The following is a 25,982-nucleotide window of genomic DNA, read 5'->3' on the forward strand; positions in this document are numbered from 1 at the left end:
CACCAGATGTCCTCATACAATACCATAACTCTTCTCTTGGCACTCTGACATAAGCGTTCTCTAAATCCACAAACACACAGTGGGCCTCATGTATCAACATTGCGCACTTGTGGCGTAAATTTACAGTGTAAATTTGAAGTACACCAAAGTTGCCGTGACATGTATCAAGCAGTGCGCACCTGCCCATTTCCGGCGTATGCCTGACGTTACCTTGATAAATGCGGCGGTTGAAAACAATCGTAATTATAATAAACACGCCCATAAATATTCAGACTCCGCTTCAGACACACCCTCATTTTACGACATGGAAGCCAGGAAGACGACAAAGAAAAAGAACTCCACCAATCACGACGCGTGCCAATAGAGCGTCAAAGGCTGCTGTCGTATCAATTGTTTTGTAGTATAATCAAAAAAGTGTTACAGTGGTCCCTCGTTCATCGCGGGAGTTACATTCAAAAAATAGTCCGCAAAAAGCGAAGTCCGCGACGTAGTCAGCGTTATTTTTTTTACAATTATTTTTTAAAGCTGTAAAAACCCTGTAAAACCAATTTATACACTTTTCTCAATCAGGCATTAACATTTTCTCACTTTTCTCTCATGTGTAAACACTCTCAAAGCTAAAACCTTAGTAGAAAAATAAGACCAAACTGTTTTCAGGCCCAAACATTTGTTTGAGAAATAAAAATAGAACGTTTTCCTATAAATAATTATGATGGCTTTTAGAACTAACGAATTTAATTTTAACGATCAACGTACGAGGTTGGACACATAAGAAATTATTAATAGTGACTGACCAGTATTTCACAGTTCCACTGATCGCACCTCTGCTGTTGGGAAGGTGTCGTAGCACGGACCCACAACAGGGGGCGCAAATGAACGGACAATGAGTAAGCCAAAAGGTAACAATTTAATGTTGTGATATTACACAACGAAACATGTCTTAATCTCACAGTCAATAAACACCAGGTGAAGTGTGGGCAGGCTCGAAGATAGAAGACGCCCGACGAGAGAGAAGCCGCGTCCCACACGGCTTCCACCACCAACGGCCTGAAGAACACCGGAGCCGCCAAGTCCCGAGTCCCCAGGTGGCCTCTGTCTTCGACTTTCGACCCTGGTACTGCTGGCAGAAAGCAGAAATATGATGTGTGAGTGTGAGTCCGCACACTCAGTAATATATAGTCCAGATACCGTTAGGAGGGAGCACCTCCACCTCCAAATCACACACACTCGTGCAGCTCCTTTTTGTCCCTCTTCTGGGTCTTCACAGGATTACGGCTGCAAACAGACGTAAGTCACAGTTTAAATTCAGCAGAGAAATTACCTTGGTTCTGGTAGTCGATTTCTCGGCGGGGAGGTGGAGTTGCAGTCCGGCTTATATAGTAGTGTAGATGAGTGACAGCTGGAGTGATGAGTGACAGCTGTCACTTCCTCTGGGTCTGGCGCCCTCTCGTGCTTGGAGCCCGCACTCCAAGCAGGGCGCCCTCTGGTGGTAGTGGGTCAGCAGTACCTCCTCTTCAGCGGCCCACACAACAGGACCCCCCCCTCAACGGGCGCCTCCTGGCGCCCGACCGGGCTTGTCCGGGTGTCATCTGTAGAAATCGGCCAGGAGGGCCGGGTCCAGGATGAAGCTCCTCTTCACCCAGGAGCGTTCCTCAGGACCATACCCCTCCCAGTCCACCAGATATTGGAACCCCCGGCCCTTACGACGGACGTCCAGGAACCTGCGGACCGTCCAAGCAGGCTCCCCGTCGATGAGCCGGGCAGGAGGCGGCGTAGGTCCAGGTGCACAGAGGGGCGAGGTGTGGTGTGGCTTGATACGGGACACGTGGAAGACAGGGTGGATCCGCAGTGAAGCCGGGAGTCGGAGCTTCACTGCGGCCGGGTTGATGATCTTGAGGATGGGGAATGGTCCGATGTACCTGTCCTTTAATTTGGGTGAGTCCACACAGAGGGGGATGTCCTTTGTTGACAGCCACACCTCCTGCCCGGGCTGGTATGTGGGGGCCGGGGAACGTCGGCGGTCCACATGGGTCTTGGCCCTCGTCCGGGCCTTTAACAGGGCAGAGCGGGCGGTCCGCCACACCCGGCGGCACCTCCTGAGGTGGGCCTGGACCGAGGGCACACCGACCTCTCCCTCCACCAGCGGGAACAATGGGGGCTGGAACCCCAAACATGCCTCAAAAGGGGAGAGGCCGGTAGCAGACGAGACTTGGCTGTTATGGGCATACTCGATCCAGGCCAGATGGTGACTCCAGGCCGCCGGGTGCACGGAGGTGACGCAGCGAAGGGCCTGTTCCAACTCCTGGTTAGCCCGCTCTGCCTGGCCGTTGGTCTGGGGGTGGTACCCGGACGAGAGACTCACGGTGGCCCCCAGCTCCTTACAGAAACTCTTCCACACCTGCGAAGAGAACTGGGGACCACGATCTGATACAATGTCCGATGGTATCCCATGCAGCCGCATGACGTGGTGGACCAGGAGGTCTGCCATCTCCTGGGCTGTCGGGAGCTTCGGGAGGGCCACGAAGTGGGCCGCCTTGGAGAACCGGTCCACTATCGTGAGAATAACGGTGTTGCCCTGGGACGGCGGGAGGCCTGTGATGAAGTCCAGGCCGATGTGAGACCAGGGGCGATGAGGCACTGGCAGGGGTTGGAGGAGTCCCGTCGTCCTCCGATGGTCTGCCTTGCCCCTGGCGCAGATGGTACAGGCCTGGACGTAGTCCCGGACGTCGGTTTCCAGGGACGCCCACCAGAAGCGCTGCTGGACTACTGCCACGGTCCTACGCACTCCGGGATGACAGGAGAGCTTGGACCCATGACAGAAGTCCAATATGGCAGCTCTTGCCTCTGGTGGGACGTACAGTTTGTTCTTGGGGCCAGTCCCCGGGTCCGGGCTCCTTGTCAGGGCCTCCCGGACGGTCTCCTCCACGTCCCAGGTGAGGGTGGCCACGACAGTGGACTCGGGGATGATGGTCTCGGTGGGGTTCGACAGCCCCGCTTTGGCTTCTTCTTCGTGCACCCGGGACAATGCATCTGGTTTTTGGTTCTTGGTCCCGGGGCGATACGTGATCTGGAAGTCAAAGCGCCCGAAGAACAGAGACCAGCGGGCTTGCCTGGGGTTCAGCCGCTTGGCGGTCCGGATGTACTCCAGGTTCCGATGGTCCGTGAAAACCGTGAAGGGCAACGATGCCCCCTCCAGCAGGTGTCTCCACTCTTCAAGAGCCTCCTTCACCGCAAGAAGTTCCCGATTGCCGACGTCATAGTTCCGTTCAGCTGGGGTCAACCTGCGGGAATAAAAGGCACAAGGATGGAGGACTTTATCAGCCTCCACGCTCTGGGACAGCACGGCTCCTATCCCTGAGTCAGAGGCGTCCACCTCTACTATGTACTGGCGATCAGGGTCAGGCTGCACCAGAACTGGTGCAGTCGAGAACCGGCGTTTCAACTCCTGGAACGCGGCTTCGCACCGATCCGACCAGGCGAAGGGGACCTTGGTGGAGGTCAGGGCAGTCAGGGGGCTAACTACCTGACTGTAACCTTTAATGAACCTCCTGTAGAAATTTGCAAAGCCTAGGAACTGCTGTAGTTTCCTGCGGCTTGTTGGTTGGGGCCAATCTCTCACCGCCGCAACCTTAGCCGGATCAGGGGCGACGGAGTTGGAGGAGATGATGAACCCCAGGAAGGACAAAGAAGTGCGGTGGAACTCGCACTTCTCGCCCTTCACAAACAGCCGGTTCTCCAACAACCGCTGTAGGACCTGACGTACATGCTGGACATGGGTCTCAGGGTCCGGGGAAAAGATGAGTATATCGTCCAGATATACGAAGACGAACCGATGCAGGAAGTCCCGCAAGACGTCATTTACCAAAGCTTGGAACGTCGCGGGGGCGTTAGTGAGGCCGAACGGCATGACCAGGTACTCAAAATGACCTAACGGGGTGTTGAATGCCGTCTTCCATTCGTCTCCCTTCCGGATCCGAACCAGGTGGTACGCGTTTCTAAGATCCAATTTTGTGAAAATTTGGGCTCCATGCAGGGGCGTGAACACTGAATCTAACAGAGGTAACGGGTATCGGTTGCGAACCGTGATCTCGTTCAGCCCTCTGTAATCAATGCATGGACGGAGTCCGCCTTCTTTCTTGCCCACAAAAAAGAAACCAGCACCCATCGGGGAGGTGGAGTTCCGGATCAGCCCGGCAGCTAAGGAGTCCTGGATGTAGGTCTCCATTGATTCGCGTTCCGGACGTGAGAGGTTGTACAGCCTGCTGGACGGGTACTCAGCGCCCGGGACCAAATCGATGGCACAATCATACGGTCGGTGCGGGGGAAGAGTGAGTGCCAGATCTTTGCTGAAAACGTCAGCAAGATCGTGGTACTCCTTTGGCACCGCCGATAGATTGGGGGGAACTTTGACCTCCTCATTAGCCGTAGTGCCGGGAGGAACCGAGGATCCTAAGCACTCCCGGTGGCAGGTTTTGCTCCACTGCGTCACAACCCCAGACGGCCAATCAATCCGGGGATTGTGCTTCACCATCCATGGAAAGCCCAAAATCACTCGGGAGGTAGAAGGTGTTACATGGAACACTATCTCCTCCCTGTGATTCCCAGACACAACCAAAGTCACTGGTTGTGTCTGATGTGTGATTAATGGAAGCAGGGTGCCATCTAGTGCTCGCACCTGCAATGGTGCCGGCAGAGCCACCAGAGGGAGCCCTACTTCCTTTACCCATCTGCTGTCCAGCAGATTCCCTTCAGACCCTGTGTCTATCAGTGCTGGGGCATGAAGGGTTAAATCCCCACAAAGGATTGTTACTGGGATTCGTGCAGATTTGCGGGGTTTTCCCGCGTGCATGTTATGACCCACCCTTAGCCCAGTTTCTAAGGACGGGCGTTGTTGTTTGACCGTTTTAGGGCAGTCCTTCTGCATGTGCTCGCAAGAGCCGCAGACGAAACACTCCCCGTGGGCCAGCCTCCTTTGTCTGATGTTTGGCTTTAATTTGGCCCTACTCGTGTCCCTAGCCTCCTCAGCAGGGGGAGCTGTAGCCACACGGAGCTCTCTGGCAGTGAAGCGTGGGGACGACGTCACCTTGTCGGAACCGGAAGGGGGAGGGACGACTAGTGCCCGGTCATGCCTCCCGGCCTGCTCCCGACGATGCTCGCTTAAACGGTTGTCTAAACGTATAACCAAATCGATCAGCCCGTCAAATTCCCGCGGTTCCTCCTTGGCCAGTAGGTGCTCCTTGAGGACCGGGGACAGTCCATTTACAAAGGCGGCGCGGAGCGCAACGTTATTCCAGCCGGACCTCGCTGCCGCGATGCGGAAGCCGACTGCATACTCGGCTGCGCTACGGCGCCCCTGTCTCATCGACAGCAGCACGTTCGAAGTGGTCTCGCCTCTGTTGGGATGATCAAACACTTGTTTGAATTCCCGTACAAACCCAGCATAAGACGTTAGGAGCCGTGAATTCTGCTCCCAAAGCGCCGTAGCCCATGCGCGTGCCTCTCCTCGAAGCAAATTAATAACATAAGCCACCCGGCTAGCGTCTGATGCGTACATGACGGGGCGCTGTGAAAGACGAGCGAACACTGCATGAGGAAGTCCGCGCACGTCTCGACACAGCCCCCGTACGGTTCCGGAGGGCTTATGTATGCTTCAGGGGACGGTGGGGGGGTTCGTTGAACGACCAGTGGAACGTCTAATACGGGCCCAGGACCAGCCAGAGGAGTGGCTGCAGCAGCGCCCTGATCGCGCGCTTCCACCCTGGCGGTGAGAGTCTCCACCCTCCAATTAAGGAGGACACTCTGCTCGGTCACTAATTCTAATCGGGCCTTGAAGGCGGTTAAGATCTGCTGCAGCTCACTCAACCCGCCTCCCGCTGACGCCTGCGCTCCTGGCTCTTCCATTGGCCGTTCAAGCTGGAGTTGACGCCCCTCGGAGTCCATGACGTTGGCCGAGAAATCCTGTTGGGAAGGTGTCGTAGCACGGACCCACAACAGGGGGCGCAAATGAACGGACAATGAGTAAGCCAAAAGGTAACAATTTAATGTTGTGATATTACACAACGAAACGTGTCTTAATCTCACAGTCAATAAACACCAGGTGAAGTGTGGGCAGGCTCGAAGATAGAAGACGCCCGACGAGAGAGAAGCCGCGTCCCACACGGCTTCCACCACCAACGGCCTGAAGAACACCGGAGCCGCCAAGTCCCGAGTCCCCAGGTGGCCTCTGTCTTCGACTGTCGACCCTGGTACTGCTGGCAGAAAGCAGAAATATGATGTGTGAGTGTGAGTCCGCACACTCAGTAATATATAGTCCAGATACCGTTAGGAGGGAGCACCTCCACCTCCAAATCACACACACTCGTGCAGCTCCTGTTTGTCCCTCTTCTGGGTCTTCACAGGATTACGGCTGCAAACAGACGTAAGTCACAGTTTAAATTCAGCAGAGAAATTACCTTGGTTCTGGTAGTCGATTTCTCGGCGGGGAGGTGGAGTTGCAGTCCGGCTTATATAGTAGTGTAGATGAGTGACAGCTGGAGTGATGAGTGACAGCTGTCACTTCCTCTGGGTCTGGCGCCCTCTCGTGCTTGGAGCCCGCACTCCAAGCAGGGCGCCCTCTGGTGGTAGTGGGCCAGCAGTACCTCCTCTTCAGCGGCCCACACAACATCTGCGTCCTGACGCCGCGCCTTTTTCCACTCACACCTGGCTGCAGGTGTCTGTTTCTGAGTGACAAACACAGTTATGAGTAGTTGTTGGCGCTCTTTTTTCTTCTGGGCAAGAAGATTCTTATAAACAGACACGCAGAACACAGAACACTGTAAAAAAAAAAAAAGCATGTAAAATTGGACTAAAAACTCCGTGAAACGGCGAGGCCGCGAAAGGTGAACCGCGTTATAGCGAGGGACCACTGTATTCTCTTTTCACATGTCAATAATTCTTGACATGTGGATATTTGCTCGCTCAATTAATAAGACACGCCTAATTTTTCACATATCTTTATTGTTAGAATGTATTTCTTTCTTTATTTTATTGTGACAAACGAATGGAGACGACACAACCTGATTGCAGCACGGACGAAGGGAATAACAACACTACAGTTGTTATTATCATTTTCATTGTCTAAAACGATCACACCACATAAAGTTAAGCTCAGCTGCTCTGGCTCCAGGCTCTGGAGAAAAAGGCGCGCAGCTCTTTCTTTGCGGTCAGCGCTGTGGCCACGGATCGTGCTCGATAGACCAACAATCCCACAAAAGCGGGATTTGTATTGATTATTATGTAGTATAATCAGGAAAGTGTTATTTATGTAACATATGTATTGATTTGTATAATGGCACTGTTTATCATGTTGATCAGTTTCATTTTTGTGGATTCCAGCGCTGGTTCATTTTGGTGTATAATTTACGCCACCTCTCGACCTGGTGTATATTTTCAGCGCAGCGTACGCCAACGACCACATTGATAAATGCCAAGTAGCGCAGCCGTTTTGGCGTACACCCCATATACGCTCAAATATCGCCATACACACGTTGATACATGAGGCCCAATGTAACTCCTTCTGGCCTTCTTCTCCATCAGTTTTCTCAGAGCAATCATTGCATCTTTAGTGCTCTTTCTTAGCCTGAAACCATATTCCTGCTCACCTGTTTTCAAAGCCTAGCTTCTACTACTCTTTCCCATAACGTCATGCTGTGAGTGATCAGCTTAATGCCTCTGTAGTTACGGCAGCTCTGCACATCACCCTTGTTCTTAAAAATAGGAACCAGCACACTTCATTTCCACTCCTTAGGCATCCTCTCACTTTCCAAGATCTTCTTAAATAATTTGGTTAGAAACTCCACTGCCATGCCTCCACTGGAATGTCATCTGGACCAACTGCCTTTCCACTCTTCATTCTCTTCATAGCAGCACTCACTTCATCCTTGCTAATCCCTTGCACTTCCGAATTTACTCTCTCCACATCATCCAGTCTTTTCTCTCTCTCATTTTCTTCATTCATCAGCTCCTCAAAATATTCCTGCCACCTTCTCAACACACTCTCCTCACTTGTCAGCACTTTACCATCTGTATCTTTTGTCACCCTAATCAGCATGTCATTTGCACTCATCCTTTCCAGCTCAGTCCCTTTGTCTGTCCAATCAGTACAAGTCCTTTTCTCCTTCCTTACTGTTCAGCTCTTTGTACAGCTCGCTAAATGCCTTTTCCTTAGCTTTCACCACTTATCTTTTCACCTTACAACACATTTCCTTGCTCCACTGTCTGCTTTCTTTATCTCTCCAACTATCCCAAAACTTTTTTTCCAACCTCTTTCTCCTTATGCTTTCCTGAACATCTTCATTCCACCACCAAGTCTCCTTGTCTTCCTTCCACTGCCCAGATGTCACCCAGTACCTTCCTAGCTGTCTCCCTCACCACTTTTGCAATACTTTTCCAGTTGTCCAAAATTGCTTCCCCTCTCCCTACTCACTGAATTTCACACAACAATCTTCCTTGTTCAGCTTCCATCATTTGATCCTTTGTTGAGCTCTGACTCTCTTTCTCTTCTTCACCTTGTGTTTGCGTAGTTATTTAATAAAATACTTTTACTACGACTACTACTTACACTGCTATGATTTCTTCTACTACTTCTTTTTCTATATCTTAGTATGGTAGAAAGGTCTGTTTGTACCCACACTCTTCAGAACACTGTTGAGTAGAGTCATATATATTTTGTCTACAGAGACTTTGTGGAGGAAAAACTGGGCACCAAGTACGTGACTGGAAGGTCACTGGACTTTGCCGTGTCCTTTGAAGAGTCGGGTCCAGCTACACCCGTGTTCTTCATCCTGTCTCCTGGTGTTGACCCTTTGAAGGATGTGGAGAAACATGGTAATGTTATCACTTCTTTTGTGTTTAATGAGCTGTAACCTCAGTGTGTTTGTGCCTGTGCTGAGGACCTTCCATTCCACCCACATCTGCTGAATGGATCGTTTGTTACCAGCAATATTTTAAAGGTTTTCACCTGACTTCCCCAAAAAGTAGAGGTAAGGTTTGTCATTTTAAGACAAATAACTTATTAATTCCACTTGTTTTGTCTTATTTTTGCATCTGCTTGTGTTCAGAGATCAAACTGAGAACACAGTCTGCTTCCAGATCAGCAACACGTAGATAATATATTGCTGTCTTTTAAAACCATTTAAACTGGAGTGTTTTAAAGCGTTTTTCAGACCATACCACATTCAGTTTGAAGACACAACCATCCTGGGTGTCTTGAGTGAGGGACACATAAAGATAGGGAATTTTTCAACAGTGTCTTAAAGATTAGCTGGATGAAACCTATTAGTTGTAAATGTCCCATGACAAGTAATCAACCAATTAGATTTCCTGCAGACCTGTAATGAAACATATATAAAGACTGCTGTGTTATAAGAAATTGATGATAATATTTTAAAGCCTTTTTCTGAGCAGTTATACATCACAGAGCTCCCACAGTTTGTGTAATAACAGCTAATGGTTCCCAGTTGAATCTTTAGGGCCCCTTCACACATAGTACGAATGTGGTCGAATTGCGCATGACGCAGGAATCGAATACAATATGTGTAAAATCGAAGCTGCCTCCAACACCTCGTACATCTGTTGCTACAACTATTTGCGCACACCAGCGTCTGAAAGACAGAGAGTGCCCTGTGAGAGTCCATTCGATCCCTCTCGCGGCAGGTGTCGGCCACATTCCAAGTGACACGCACGCACATCTAACACTGCTCGTTTGGGACTTAGAAAATGAGTGACCATTCGCGATATTAGCACGAAAACAGTTAGCAGATGATCACTTTTGAGCTGGATGTGAAATTTGTCTATGTGCCCCCACGACTGTGGAGTTGTAAAAACCAACACATGTGGTGCATGTGTCATGCCCACACTTGCATAAAATGCTTATATGTGTGAAAATTCAGTAAGGTATATATTATATTCCAATTCTAAGGTGGAACTATGCTAGTATACTAAGGTATATTTAAATATCTAAAAAGGAAGAGTAAAATAGAAGTATGTACAGATCTGATCACACATAGCACGGGGAGGGGCCTGTCAGCTGATTGCAGCACACTGACAGCTGGATGACAGCTCAGTGCACACATTACAAACACAGAAACCACCGCCAGAAGTTATATAAATAATTACAACAATACCTATATACGCAATTACATAACAACTAACGAAAATGAATGACCACATAGACAGAGACACGTTGGTCTGGGCGCTGAATGGACAGAGGGGGGTGTGTCTGCTCACAGTGGCTGCTGTTGTGATCTGTACTGTTAGTTGTCCCAGATGGAGAATATGTACTGTGTTTTGAAGGACATGAACTTACAACATTGCTCTGTGAGGCGCGTGTCTCTGCTTGCTGTCCTCACGTGGGAATACATAAAACATCTTTTGCCTTTGCGGTTGCACACAGCACACCTTGTCCATGCTTGTTGATTTCAGGCATATTTCCGCACCATTTATAGGCCAGCGATGGTAGCACAGTGGTAAAGTTTCTGGCTGGCAATCAGAACTTTGCAGGTTCGAATCCCATGGGTGGCATGTATTTTTCTTTTTTTTTCTTTTTTTGCACAGCAGCTGCGTGATGTGGTTACACATGCTCCAGCTGCTCACTCTGTGTTTGCGTGCACAAATCGTTCACGCCTGCACGTCAGCTCGATGTTTCTGTGGTTCACTCATACGAGCTGTTCCACCGTGATTCGCCCTGATTTGTACTTATTCGTACGAGACTGGATAGGGACAGATGGGAGAAGGTCCACAGAATTTCACCCTTCTCTTCAAGAATGATTTCGCTTTGAGAGAAAAAGGTCAAAATTTTGTCCCACTACTTATATGTCAGGATATGTATTTGTCACATGGCTTTTAACCTTTACGTAAAGGCCAAATTCAAAGTCATGAATGTTTAACTGTTGGTCATGTGCTAAGGTCACACAGACTCATAGGTTGTCACTGAATTTGCACTCGTCAGTGTCAAGAATTGCACAGTTTGATTGCCTGTTGTTTCTGTTGTTGGGGTTAGGGATGCCCCAAATGTTTCCATAATCCCTGCATGGGGAATAGTTGCCACTGTTAAGACAGTATCTTCTACAAAACCAGGTGTTGTTATTAGAACATGCTGTGTTAATTTAAATCAGCAGTAATATTACCAATCCCACATTGTTTGGCATTGTGCTGCCTGATAGTCCTTTGAATTCTTTAAAATGTGGGGAATGGAAGAAGAGCTTATTAAAGTCAAGTGCCGGCGTAGGCGCTTGTCTGATTTCCACTTTGATTGGTGCTGCATAGGCTCATTGGCCAGAAGAACAATCATCCCACATCATCTGCTTTGTGTCTCTGCTGTGGTCTCAGCCATCACTGTAAATGCACAACAAGCCGAGGGGAGATTGAAGGGATTATAGTAAAGGTCACAAATATATGAGATTGCACAACTGCTGTATTAGGGGCAGTGGAAAGTAAATGTCATTGGTTTCAGAGTTACTTTACATTCCTATATGAATAATGTGGATCGGAGCAGGATGCACCTTTTTTTTTGTCTGAAGTCAGAGCTTTTTTTACTGACCTGGATCAAGGCGCCATCACAGCCTGACATGTTTGAATCTGTTGCCAAATAATTCAGTCTGAGTATTTGATGAAATATTCAGATAGAAGGGACTGTGTCAGTTTATGATACCAAAAGATTTCAGCAGTGTTTCTACTCTGTACCCCGTGCGCATTCAAAAAGCTGTTTCTGTTTCCAAGCAGTACATCATTATGATTAATGTGCTGTTTTTCTTTATATTGACATCTCTTGGTTCTTATTTCTGCCTGAAACTCATGCTTTTATAAATTAAGACTTCAATTCAAGCGAATCAACTGTGTCTGGTGTGCAGAAGATACCGCAGGCTTTTCTTATGGTGTACAGCAGTGTCTCAGGGTGCGGCCATTTAGCTGCAGACAGATCTTCAGCCTTATGCCAGAACCACTGTCCTTTCATAACGTGATCTGACGGAGCACAGATAGTGCCTGAAAGGAACGTGATTATTTATTATCAACACCATCACTCCAGCCACATCAAAGCCAAAAGTAACCAATCGCTGCAGTGGCACAGATATCACACCGATGACGAGAAGCTTCACTGTGGAAAAAAAAGAAAGATGTGCATTTCTATTATCACTGTGACTGCTGGGTTTCCTCATTGGTATTAAGCTTCAATTAGATTTTCATTAGATAGATGATGTGATTTTGTATACTCTGCAGGGGTCTAATATCCTTAGGACAAAACCTCACTATCTGCCCGCTGCAGGTTGGAGTTTTAATGAAACGGGCAGAAATAATCGTATTTGTTGAGTTAAATCTAAATGGGAAGAATGAAGGTGCCCATTTGAGGTTGAAACAATGATCACATGCAAATTTTTAACTTTGATGAACCACTATAGTGTTTGGGGGAAATTTGCATTTGATGCAGTACTGCATTAAAGATGCCTCTCAAAAACTGCAAACTTGTCCTTTCACTGAGCAGTATACAGTAGTGTTCAGAATAATAGTAGTGCTATGTGACTAAAAAGATTAATCCAGGTTTTGAGTATATTTCTTATTGTTACATGGGAAACAAGGTACCAGTAGATTCAGTAGATTCTCACAAATCCAACAAGACCAAGCATTCATGATATGCACACTCTTAAAACTATGAAATTGGGCTATTAGTAAAAAAAAGTAGAAAAGGGGGTGTTCACAATAATAGTAGTGTGGCATTCAGTCAGTGAGTTCGTCAGTTTTGTGGAACAAGCAGGTGTGAATCAGGTGTCCCCTATTTAAGGATGAAGCCAGCATCTGTTGAACATGCTTTTCTCTTTGAAAACCTGAGGAAAATGGGACGTTCAAGACATTGTTCAGAAGAACAGCGTAGTTTGATTGAAAAGTTGATTGGAGAGGGGAAAACTTATACGCAGGTGCAAATAATTATAGGCTGTTCATCTACAATGATCTCCAGTGCTTTAAAATGGACAACAAAACCAGAGACACGTGGAAGAAAACGGAAAACAACCATCAAAATGGATAGAAGAATAACCAGAATGGCAAAGGCTCACCCATTGATCAGCTCCAGGATGATCAAAGACAGTCTGGAGTTACCTGTAAGTGCTGTGACAGTTAGAAGATGCCTGTGTGAAGCTAATTTATGTCCAAGAATCCCCCGCAGAGTCCCTCTGTTAAATAAAAGACATGTGAAGAAGAGGTTACAATTTGCCAAAGAACACATCAACTGGCCTAAAGAGAAATGGAGGAATATTTTGTGGACTGATGAGAGTAAAATTGTTCTTTTTGGGTCCAAGGGCCGCAGACAGTTTGTGAGACAACCCCCAAACTCTGAATTCAAGCCACAGTTCACAGTGAAGACAGTGAAGCATGGTGGTGCAAGCATCATGATATGAGCTTGTTTCTCCTACTATGGTGTTGGGCCTATATATCACATACCAGGTATCATGGATCAGTTTGGATATGTCAAAATACTTGAAGAGATCATGTTGTCTTATGCTGAAGAGGACATGCCCTTGAAATGAGTGTTTCAACAAGACAATGACCCAAGCACACTAGTAAACGAGCAAAATCTTGGTTCCAAACCAACAAAATTAATGCCTCGCAGATGTGAAGAAATCATGAACTGTGGTTATACAACTAAATACTAGTTTAGTGATTCACAGGATTGCTAAAAAAAGCAGTGTAAACATAATAGTTTTGAGTTTGTAGCGTCAACAGCAGATGTTACTATTATTGTGAACACCCCCTTTTCTACTTTTTTTTTTTACTAATACCCCAATTTCATAGCCTTAAGAGTGTGCATATCATGAATGCTTGGTCTTGTTGGATTTGTGAGAATCTACTGAATCTACTGGTACCTTGTTTCCCATGTAACAATAAGAAATATACTCAAAACCTGGATTAATCTTTTTAGTCACATAGCACTACTATTATTCTGAACACTACTGTATTTCTTAATAGATTTGGAAATGTTCATTTATCCATCCCTTGATTTCTCCAAAGAAAACTCACTGTAAAAGTCTTGATTTACTTATGTTATGCGACATGGTGTCTTAATTGTGCAACCCATTAGTTTATCTTTGATGGTTTTATTTAATTTATAACATGTAGAAATTTGTTGTCAGCTTGATTGTGTCAGGAGCAGGGGTGGTGACCAAGTGGTTAATGCGCTTGGTTTCAGTGCAGAAGGTTACGGGTTCAAATACCACCCCTGCCACATTTCTCCATGTAATGTGGAGTTGCGTCAGGAAGGGCATCCGGCGTAAAGCCTGTGCCAATTCAACATGCAGATCCACCTTGGGTTTGCTGTGGCGACCCCGAGTGCAAACAAGGGAGCAGCCAAAGGGACTTACTTACTTGACTGTGTCAGGAAGGGCATCCGGTGTAAAAGTTGTGCCAATTCAACATGCAGATCCACTTTGGATCTGCTGTGGTGACCCCGAGTGAAAACAATGGAGGAGGTGAAGGGACTTACTTACTTACTTTTAATATAGAGAAGCCTGAATCCCCCCCTCCCCTTTACCTCGAAATGGCGTAAATAAAATGTGTAAAAGGCCAACAGTGTATCCACAGCTTGTCACATGATTGATTGGTTGATGTCACTTCTGGGATGGCCCCTCATGACCACGCAAATTTTGTGATAATAGTCGAGTGGATGTTTTTTTATATAGTGGTAGAAAGAAAATCAGTCCATGTTGACTTCAGCACAAAACGACCGTGTAGAAGATTTGGCTAGTTTAGCACAAAGTGTTAAATGTTTATGTGCATTGATTTTATATCTTTAGCAGAAAATAGCTTGCGTGCAAACAAAACTCTCACGTTTGGAGCTTCAGTGGAAAAATGAAAGGATTAGTTGTGCAGTTTAAAAAGTAAAGATTTTATTGGCAGTCAGATTTGTTTCTTTGTGACATTCCTTCAGTGTGAGCTGGTCTCCTAACCAGGGGTGTAGCACCAAATTCTGGGCCCTAGGTACTAGCCATATTGAGGTCCCCCACACACACACTGTTGTGCTCTTTTTTATCAACGGAAACACCAGATTTTTAATATGTAGTCAAACCAGGTCTACAACATGTATACCTTAGATCACACATGGGAGTCAGAACCATTTTTAAAGTTGGGGGAACAGTATTGTGTTGGGGGGTCTGGGGGACCAAATTGCAGCATTTTCTAAAAAAATGTGCAATTTGGTGCATCCCCGTGCATTTTAACAGAGATATACCCCAATGTTAACTTGACTACAAATTAGGGTTTGGGATGTAAAATCTACAGTCACAGCAAAATATCTAATTTAACACAATTTTCCAAAATAAGTAATTAAATCAAAGTAAGTGTAATTCATCGCTTAGCAGTGTGTAATTCCCTTTGTGAAGAAAAAAAAAAACATAATACAGTATTCTACAATCAAAACATTAAAGAACAGATTACCCATTTTATAGTCAATGTCATTCAGTAATCTCAGTCCATATTAATAACAAACGGACTTTCAGAATATTACTCCCTTAACTGACAACTTGTAGGTTAAGGGAGTACTGGACTGTCTTATGAAGTAATAAAAAATAATGTCATAATAAAAATGACATATTTTATAACCCTGTATTTGAAAAAAGAAGGTAATTCCTGTTATTTCTTAACAGTATTAGACTGAATAAATCAATGCAGTATATTTGTGTTTGTTAAAAAATAAGGAAAAAGGTTCATTCATATTATATAGTCTCTACATTCATACCATAATAGCCCTATTCCTTTTCTGTATATTTTGTAATTCTCTGTAATATTATATAGTTTGTATAGTCATCTTTATCTGTCCCTCGGTTCCTGGGATTACAGAGACACACCATTTATTAGGTAATCCTAAAAAGCAAATAGACAAAACAGGAAAAAAAAATGTTGTAAAGGTTACTAAAATTTAATTACATTTTAGTTAAATAATTTGCTTGTAAAGTGGCTCCATAAGCTCACCTTCACTAACATCTTCGTTGCTTGTGTTCTTTTATGGTTTTGTCTTTTTATTGTGTTTTTAAATTTTTTATTAGATTTTCTGTTTTTATTATGCTGTGTGAAGCACCTTGAGGCGATCTCATTGTGAATTGGTGCTATATAAATTAATAAATTTGATTTGATTTGACAAGATGAGGGACCAGAACCTGGACCAGCATCTCCTGCTTTGTCTGAAACTAAAGGCCGTGGGGTTCATAATGTTAATATTACATTCTGATAATACATTTTTTTTATTGTAAAAAGTTTAACCAATTTGTGTGTGTGCATGTGTTTTTGTAGGCAGGTGTGTGTGCAGCTGGACTGTGGTCATATTATAACCCACAGAAGATAGGCATGTTTTTTGTCTCATTGTAATAAAACAGACTTTTCCAAATCTGCGCACATATAATGAAAGGGACAGCGCTAAATGCACGCAGTTATTTTTAGCATTTGGGTAATTAATTTGCCATAAATGCGCTAACAACCAGTAGAAAGTCAGGGGAGACTGGGTCAAGATTTTTGATTTTCTTGCAGCAGAAGTAAGCTGTCCTGCTCCTGTCCTGTGTGTCGTCACAGCAGCTGCGTGCTGCTCCATGTCCCCCTCCCTCCCTTTCTCCCCCCCCCCCACATGGACTGTGTGTCCCGTGGGGGGAGATGAGCAGAGCTGCGGCTGCTTGTTTAGTTATTTTGCCACCTAAACCGGCGTGGGTTTGTGTCTTTCCCTGTTAAACTGTGAAGTTTATATGTCCTCAGTGTTGATATTAGCAAGTTTCCTGCGTGCACGTTAAGATAGTTTTCGATAGTTTTTCTCTTCTTTTTTGAAATCCGGACTTTGATTTTTTTTTTTTTTTTTTTTAGTAAAGACGTCTTATTTCAGCCTAAAAACATCTCATGCTGTCAGATCCCGTTTGGGATGTGTGTGTGTGTGGGGGGGGGGGGGGTGCCACCTGTGCGCCTGGACTAAACCATTGTAAAACTGTGCAGGGGTGGAAGGGCCCTCATAGATGTTTCAATATTATTGTTAGAGCAGAATTATGTTTCGCAACATTTATACATTCATTCTAATTATATTCTTTTACAACATGAATTGTATGGACATTAATAAAATGCAACACAAAAATGTATTTAATGCCAGTTTTTTTTTTTTTTTTTTTTTGCCCCCCCCCCCATGCTCTGGGCCCTGGGTACATAGTACCCTTTACCCCCAGTCCGACGCCCCTGCTCCTAACTCCTGTTTGACAGTGGATCTTTTCACCACTGATGCCTGATAGGTTGGCACATTCCTCTGGAAATAAATGGGTCTCACTTTTTTGTTGGAAGGCACGTGCTGCGTGTGAGAACCTCAGAGCAACAGTATCACTGAAGCTTATTGGAGAAAACTGGGTCGTGATCAAAGCACCATCATGCTCTCATTAGGTCCTGCACACATTTCACCAAACACTGGAAAACCCAAATGAAAACTGATCAGCCTGCTTCAATGTGGGACTTTTTGCCAACTCAGCCATTCACAATAGAGAATAGCATGAAAGTAAATTACTGCTGAGGTGATTTGAAGACTGTTTGTAGCACCATCGAGAGTCCCATTGGAGCAACATGCAGACATTATAGTTAATATTAATGATCTTATCTGACTCTTGGTAAGTGCCACCATGTCAAATTAATGGAGTTTATTTCTTTTTAAAACTGTTTTTTCTTTTCCTGTGGCCCCAGGAAAGAAGCTGGGTTACACATATGACAACAAGAACTTCCACAATGTCTCCTTGGGTCAGGGTCAGGAAGTCGTAGCTGAACAAGCCCTTGACTTGGCTGCTAAGGATGGCCATTGGGTCATATTACAGGTATGTTATAAAGTGCACAGATGATTGACACAACAGTGGTAATATTGTGGTTTATACCATCACATAAGCTCAACAGTTAAATCATCTCCCATATAATTTTGCTCACATGTTGCATAATTTGCTTCCATGTATAAATTTTGATGCGTTTTGTAGATGGAAATGTAGCTGACTGAATGCGAAATGACACTAAAATCAGCAACACGTTGTCAAATCCCAAATCTCAGTATCATGGTGAATCCTGTTCACCGAGTTACATCCAGATGTTATTTGTAAAGGCTGATGAAAATGACGGTCTAAAATTGATATGAATTATTACTAAATAAGTATAATTTTCTTTTGGTTGCTGCTGTTTTTGCTCAGGCTCACCACAGTGGGTTTGTAATAATAATAATAATAATAATATAATAATAATGACTTGGATTTCTATAGCGACTTTCATGATACCCATGGTCGCTTTACAAGAGTGGGAGAAGGGAGGTAGGGGGTGGGGGGTGGGGGGGATTTAAGGAGGATAGGCAAGAGAAAACAGATGTGATTTGAGGTGCTTTTGGAACTGCGTCAAAGAAGTGGCAGAACGGATGGGAAGGGGCAGGCTGTTCCAAAGGGTAGAGGCAATTACACAGAAAGCCCTATCTCCAAATGTTCTGAGTCTGGTGCAGGGAATAGAAAGTAGATCCTTGCTGGTGGAGCGCAGGGGCTGTGACTGGGAGTAGGAGTGAAGAATGTCAGTGATGTACTTGGGTGCCAGTGAATGAAGTGATTTATAGGCAGTGGTGGGCACAGTTTTGCTAAAATGTTTTCATTATCGGATTAGCTTTTCAGATAACTTTGAAAACCATCATCGGAGTAATAAGTTTTGGTCCAATAATTTTTAGACCGCTAACATATTTTTGCAGACGTGGTAAACAGCTGAATAGTTACAAACATCTATGAAATCTAAAATCAGTTAAGCACCTACCTGTTAAATGTTTTATAGTAGATGTGCAGTTCTATCCTCCGTAAACAGAGGAGAGATGGTTCAAGAAGAAACAGCTCTATTCTCTGCAGGCAAAATAGAACTGGTCACAAAAAAGAAAAAGCTCTTTTGACCCCATACTGATATACTGGCAATATCAACCAAGTCATCCAGAGGCATACAGTTTTAACTTATGGTTAAAATTTTAACCAAGCTAATTTTGAAACAAGTTATTTAAATTAACATCACGTCTGAAATTTTATAAAGTGAAAATATCAGGTATATTTTTTAGTTTTAAAGTAATGCACTAATTTTGAAGGTTTTAGTGTGGACATGCTGCTTGTGCATTATGGGTACCTCAGTACATTCACAACAGAAGAAATGCATTTGAGACGCTCTGATCAGGCTCCACACGGACAGCAGCATTAAACCCTTTGTATATTGTGCCTAAAACTCTCGTGAATATATTCTCTGGGTTTATAGACGTTGTTATTGTGTTTGTTATATGTAAAAATGCCAGAAGAAGCCCAGGTTGCTCCTCCATTATTTTCAGTTGGAATCATTGCAATTGATTCCTGTTTGCTATTAGAGTCCTGCTAATGTCAAACACTGTCTGTCGTCTTTGTTCCGGAGATATATATATATAAGATGTCTGAAATTCAGTTTGCGTTTATTAAATTCCACGCATCTTAAACGTAGCAGACATGGATAATCTGGAATTTTATTTTGGCAAGTTTTTATGGTCTCTACTTCCATCTACTGGCCAGTAGTGTTCATGGCAGTATTCACCCTAGTACTGAGCGTCCACTAGTTGGCAGTGTTCTATTTATTTTAACACCGGTTATATCAGATGGTTATCTAATTACAACTTGGCTTTTTTCTGAAAATGCCTTTTTTTTTACAAATAAAAAAATGGCATATTTTACAAAAGCACATTTATCTGTAACACCAACACATGACACACCTCAAATTAACGTGTTGGTTTACATAGAATGAATGAGTCAACCAATCAGTGTTTCCCCATAATCCTTTGCCATCTGTCTGTGTTTGTTACAGAACTTCAGAATTAGTGCATTATTCAACATTAAAAGTTATATGTTATATTTTAACTTTGTACAAATGACAGAATTTACATTAATGGAGTTATTCTATCAGTATTAATTTTATTTATAAACCAAACCATAAGTCAGCACTGCTTTATTTTCCAAGACTTCCGCCTCACAGAAACACTGTTATTGAGTAGAGAGTTGAGCTTCGCTGCTGGAAGCTATGTAATAAACAGGAGCTTCCAGTAGTGGGCAGGACGCACAAAGACAGAAGTGCTGACTCATTATTTGGGTCTGTAGTCGCCTTTGATGCTACCAGAAGCGATTGTGGTGTTAAAATTGAAAATCAGCTTTTTAGTTGTTGCAAGTGTACCGGAGACAATACTGGAAGTTATCTGTTATCGGTTATCTGTAGCTTCCGATAAATTTTTGGGTGGTTTATCGGTTTCACTTTATAAAAGATAACTTTCCAGTTAGCTGATTATTTGTTATCAAAGCTAATTTTTTGGGTTAGCTGTGCCCATCACTGTTTATAGGTAAGGAGGAGGATTTTGTAGCTGATGCGTTCTTTGCCTGGGAGCCAGTGAAGTTTCTTGAGGATGGGAGTGATGTGTTGCCAGGGCTTGGTGTGAGTTAGCACCCTGGCAGCTGAGTTCTTGACATACTGCAGTCTGTCTAGGGCCTTACTGGGCAACCCAGACAGAACTCCATTGCAGTAGTCCAGATGGGAGGTGATGAAGGCATGGATGAGTATTTCGGAGTCGGTAAGTGACTGCCGGAGTCTTGAAATGTTGCATAACTGGAAGAAGACAGATTTGGTGATGCTCTTGGTATGGGAACGGAATGAGAGTGTTGAATCCAGAATGACACCCAGGTTCCGTACTTCGGATGTTGGAGAGTTGGTGCAGCCATCAATGACCAGGGTGAGGTCTCCAACCTTCTTGAGCAGTGATGCTGGGGCCACCACCATGAGCTCTGTCTTGTTGGTGTTAAGTTCCAGTGGTGGTCATCCAAGTTGTGAGAAGGGCTTGGTGCTGATATACAATTGGGTGTCATCAGCATAACAGTGAAAACTAAGTCCAGGTATGTACCACATGTTGCTGGATAATATCAGTTGTACCTCAATGGGCTACAGGTCTGTGATAATCTGCTATGTGTTGTCATACTTTGTCACAATGACAGGAAGGTGGAAACAAATTGTTCAACATTTCAGAATTGTAGGGGGCGTCTGCATGGTATGATGAGTGTCGATGACTTTGCACAAATGGACCCGGTTCACCCTGTCACAATGTTCCACAAAACAACTCATAACTACAACTCACAAGAGATTTGCTGGAATGACCGTCATTACGAGAGGACTCCACCAAGCAGTTGCATTCTGTCCCTCAGTGGAAACGCTGCAATTTTACAACATTTTGTCGACATTCTGAAAATATTGCTGAACTTCTGCACACATTTTGGCAACAAAATGTCACAGCAAATTTGATTAATTTCATGAATTCCAGTGATGACGTTCATGTGAATTTGGAGATACAGATTGTCTAATGATGAGATGTCCTGATATTACTAACAGAAATAATGTGTGCAAAATGAATTCAACTATACATGTTGTTTTCAAGCCAGCTGGAAAGCGTGTAGAATGTCATTGTACTTGATTTGATTTTGTTTAAAACTAAAAACATATCAATTTATTTCTGGGCCATTTCACACTGCTTAAAAGCAGGATTTAATGAAACTGGATTATGCTGTTTCACTTTATTATGACATTGTTTTCCACTGCACACATGTGGCCACGTTTGTCTTCTTCTCAGGGTCACTACACAGAAAAGCAAATTCAATTTTCCGCGGAAAGTTCTTTACTGAAAAGGCTTCGGCCTTTCACAGTACAACATCTCCTGCCTCTGTGTCTGTTTTCCTCTTATCTTGAGGGCAAGGCTGGCGTTTGCATTTTAAGTGGAAACCTTGGTGGAATCCTAATGGGAAGTATCGACAGATATGAACCACAGACTGGCCGCTGAGGGAGACTGTTTTCTTTTAATTCACACAGCTGATTAAAAAATAAATAAATAAAGATCGGGACTCCCAGCTCCTCACACAGAACAGCACAGACGAGCAGTTGTTTAATTACCTTTGCATAAGAATCTCGATCAATAGGCTTAAAAAGGCCTCGTCCCCCTGGCAACAAACCTCCCACTTGTTTTATCGTAGCGTGTCTGCCTGCTCGCCGACAGCCACCCTGGTGGCTCTGGACACTGAGGGAGAGAAAATTGTAGGGGTGGTGAAATATCAAATTGTCCTTGTTCTTCTGTCTGCACTAACACTGGCTGCGTTTGTCTTCACGCCGATCTGAGAAATCTGAGCTTCATTTGTTCCCTCTGCACCTTCTAGCTTGGCTGAACACAGCAGATATGTTTTAACTCATTTAAATGATGAACGTCTTCAAAGGGCACACATCACAAAATGCATAGGAACAGTGAGCAACAGTGACTACTGATATACTGACTAGCTTTGGGGTATAGAGCTGGCTAGGTTAGTGACTGTTAGCCATATGGACCATTAGCATTCGTGATGTTTTTGCCCTCTACAAACAGACTTACACAGCAGACACAGGCATCATTTTAATGATCTCTATGAGATCAGTGAGAAATGAGTAAAAGCAGTTTATGTGTTAAAGCACCACACAGGAAGAAGTTAAACAGTGATGAATGTGGGGCCCTTTACAGAGTGTTAATTTAACTCTTGAGAAGTGTGAAGCTGTATAAACTCTGACAGAATTGTTTTAACATTAATATTTTTACATCCGCCAAGGACATAATAAAATCACCTGCATTTACTTGTCTGTCTGTCTTTTAGCAGGATTACGTCAAAACTACTGCACAGATTTTGACTAAATTTGCACCACAAATAGATATTAGGCCATGGAAGAACCCATTCAATTTTGGAAGTGAGTCAGATCCTAATCCAGATTCTGGATCAAGATTTCACTTTATATAGGCTTTGAAGGATTATGTCAAAACCACTTCATGGATTCTCACCACATTTTCACCACGGATAGATATTAGGGCATGGAAGCCTCCACTGAATTTTGGAGGTGATCCAGGTCTGGATTGTCTGTTTGACTGTGTGTCTGCCTGTGTGTTTGCCTGTGTCTGCCTGTTTGACTGTGTGTTTGCCTGTCTGTTTGACTGTGTGTCTGTCTGTCTGCCTGTGTGTTTGCATGTGTGTCTGTGTGTCTGTCTGTCTGTGTGTTTGGATGTGTGTCTGTGTGTGTGTCTGTCTGTCTGCCTGCCTGTGTGTTTGGATGTGTGTCTCTGTGTGTCTGTCTGTCTGTCTGCCTGCCTGTGTGTTTGGATGTGTGTCTGTGTGTCTGTCTGTCTGTCTGCCTGCCTGTGTGTCTGTCTGTCTGTCTGTCTGCCTGCCTGCCTGCCTGTGTGTCTGTCTGCCTGTCTGTCTGCCTGCCTGCCTGTGTGTCTCTCTGCCTGTCTGTCTGCCTGCCTGCCTGCCTGTCTGTCTGTCTGCATGCCTGTGTGTCTGTCTGCCTGCCTGCCTGCCTGCCTGTCTGTCTGTCTGCCTGCCTGCCTGTGTGTCTGCCTGTCTGTGTGCCTGTCTGTGTCTGTCTGTCTGCCTGCCTGCCTGTCTGTCTGCCTGTCTGTCTGTCTGTCTGTCTGCCTGCCTGCCTGTCTGCCTGTGTGTCTGTCTGTCTGCCTGCCTGTCTGCCTGCCTGTGTGTCTGTCTGTCTGTCTGTCTGCCTGCCTGCCTGCCTGCCTGCCTGTGTGTCTGTCTGTCTGTCTGTCTGCCTGCCTGTGTGTCTGCCTGCCTGCCTGTCTGCCTGCGTGTCTGCCTGTGTGTCTGTCTGTCTGCCTGTCTGCCTGCGTGTCTGCCTGTGTGTCTGTCTGTCTGCCTGTCTGTCTGCCTGCCTGCCTGCCTGCGTGTCTGCCTGTGTGTCTGTCTGTCTGCCTGCCTGCCTGCGTGTCTGCCTGCCTGCCTGTCTGCCTGCGTGTCTGCCTGCCTGCCTGTCTGTCTGCCTGCCTGCCTGCGTGTCTGCCTGTGTGTCTGTCTGTCTGCCTGCCTGCCTGTCTGTCTGTCTGTCTGCCTACCTGTCTGCCTGTGTGTCTGCCTGCCTGTCTGCCTGCCTGTCTGTGTGTCTGTCTGCCTGCCTGTCTGCCTGCCTGCCTGCCTGTGTGTCTGTCTGCCTGCCTGCCTGTGTGTCTGCCTGCCTGCCTGCGTGTCTGTCTGTCTGTGTGTCTGTCTGCCTGCCTGTCTGCCTGCCTGCCTGTCTGTCTGCCTGCCTGTCTGCCTGCCTGCCTGTCTGTGTGTCTGTCTGCCTGCCTGTCTGCCTGCCTGTCTGTCTGCCTGCCTGTCTGTGTGTCTGTCTGCCTGCCTGTCTGTCTGCGTGTCTGTCTGCCTGCCTGTCTGTCTGCCTGCCTGTCTGCCTGTCTGTCTGTCTGTCTGTCTGCCTGCCTGCCTGCCTGTGTCTGTCTGTCTGTCTGTCTGCCTGCCTGCCTGCCTGCCTGCCTGCCTGTGTGTCTGTCTGTCTGTCTGTCTGCCTGCCTGCCTGCCTGCCTGCCTGTGTGTCTGTCTGTCTGTCTGTCTGCCTGCCTGTCTGCCTGCGTGCCTGTGTGTCTGTCTGTCTGCCTGCCTTCCTGCCTGCCTGTCTGCCTGCGTGCCTGTCTGCCTGCCTGTGTGTCTGTCTGTCTGTCTGTCTGCCTGCCTGTCTGCCTGTACATTTTGTATTTTGCCTCTATGGGACATTCTATGTCCTCCATGGCTGCTCCTCCAGAGGTAGTCTTTGCTTGTTTTTGGTTCCCCTCCAGGTGTGTATCAATCAATCAATCAATCAATTTTTTTATATAGCGCCAAATCACAACAAACAGTTGCCCCAAGGCGCTTTATATTGTAAGGCAAGGCCATACAATAATTATGTAAAACCCCAACGGTCAAAACGACCCCCTGTGAGCAAGCACTTGGCTACAGTGGGAAGGAAAAACTCCCTTTTAACAGGAAGAAACCTCCAGCAGAACCAGGCTCAGGGAGGGGCAGTCTTCTGCTGGGACTGGTTGGGGCTGAGGGAGAGAACCAGGAAAAAGACATGCTGTGGAGGGGAGCAGAGATCGATCACTAATGATTAAATGCAGAGTGGTGCATACAGAGCAAAAAGAGAAAGAAACAGTGCATCATGGGAACCCCCCAGCAGTCTACGTCTACAGCAGCATAACTAAGGGATGGTTCAGGGTCACCTGATCCAGCCCTAACTATAAGCTTTAGCAAAAAGGAAAGTTTTAAGCCTAATCTTAAAAGTAGAGAGGGTGTCTGTCTCCCTGATCTGAATTGGGAGCTGGTTCCACAGGAGAGGAGCCTGAAAGCTGAAGGCTCTGCCTCCCATTCTACTCTTACAAACCCTAGGAACTACAAGTAAGCCTGCAGTCTGAGAGCGAAGCGCTCTATTGGGGTGATATGGTACTACGAGGTCCCTAAGATAAGATGGGACCTGATTATTCAAAACCTTATAAGTAAGAAGAAGAATTTTAAATTCTATTCTAGAATTAACAGGAAGCCAATGAAGAGAGGCCAATATGGGTGAGATATGCTCTCTCCTTCTAGTCCCCGTCAGTACTCTAGCTGCAGCATTTTGAATTAACTGAAGGCTTTTTAGGGAACTTTTAGGACAACCTGATAATAATGAATTACAATAGTCCAGCCTAGAGGAAATAAATGCATGAATTAGTTTTTCAGCATCACTCTGAGACAAGACCTTTCTGATTTTAGAGATATTGCGTAAATGCAAAAAAAGCAGTCCTACATATTTGTTTAATATGCGTTTTGAATGACATATCCTGATCAAAAATGACTCCAAGATTTCTCACAGTATTACTAGAGGTCAGGGTAATGCCATCCACAGTAAGGATCTGGTTAGACACCATGTTTCTAAGATTTGTGGGGCCATAACTTCAGTTTTATCTGAGTTTAAAAGCAGGAAATTAGAGGTCATCCATGTCTTTATGTCTGTAAGACAATCCTGCAGTTTAGCTAATTGGTGTGTGTCCTCTGGCTTCATGGATAGATAAAGCTGGGTATCATCTGCGTAACAATGAAAATTTATGCAATACCGTCTAATAATACTGCCTAAGGGAA

At 45.3% G+C, this 25,982-nt stretch overlaps 1 protein-coding gene across 1 annotated transcript in view; it reads left to right on the forward strand.

The window, feature by feature from the left end:
- The window catches only part of dnah9 (dynein, axonemal, heavy chain 9), a 396,633-nt gene that overhangs the window by 323,196 nt on the left and 47,455 nt on the right, over positions 1–25,982 (forward strand). The window contains exons 69-70 of the mRNA XM_034193818.1: positions 8,717–8,865; positions 17,722–17,849. Coding sequence (XP_034049709.1) covers positions 8,717–8,865; positions 17,722–17,849 — 277 coding nt within the window. The remainder of the gene's footprint in view (positions 1–8,716; positions 8,866–17,721; positions 17,850–25,982) is intronic.

The sequence above is a fragment of the Thalassophryne amazonica genome, chromosome 18, assembly GCF_902500255.1.
Source record: "Thalassophryne amazonica chromosome 18, fThaAma1.1, whole genome shotgun sequence".
Taxonomy (NCBI): Eukaryota; Metazoa; Chordata; class Actinopteri; order Batrachoidiformes; family Batrachoididae; genus Thalassophryne; species Thalassophryne amazonica.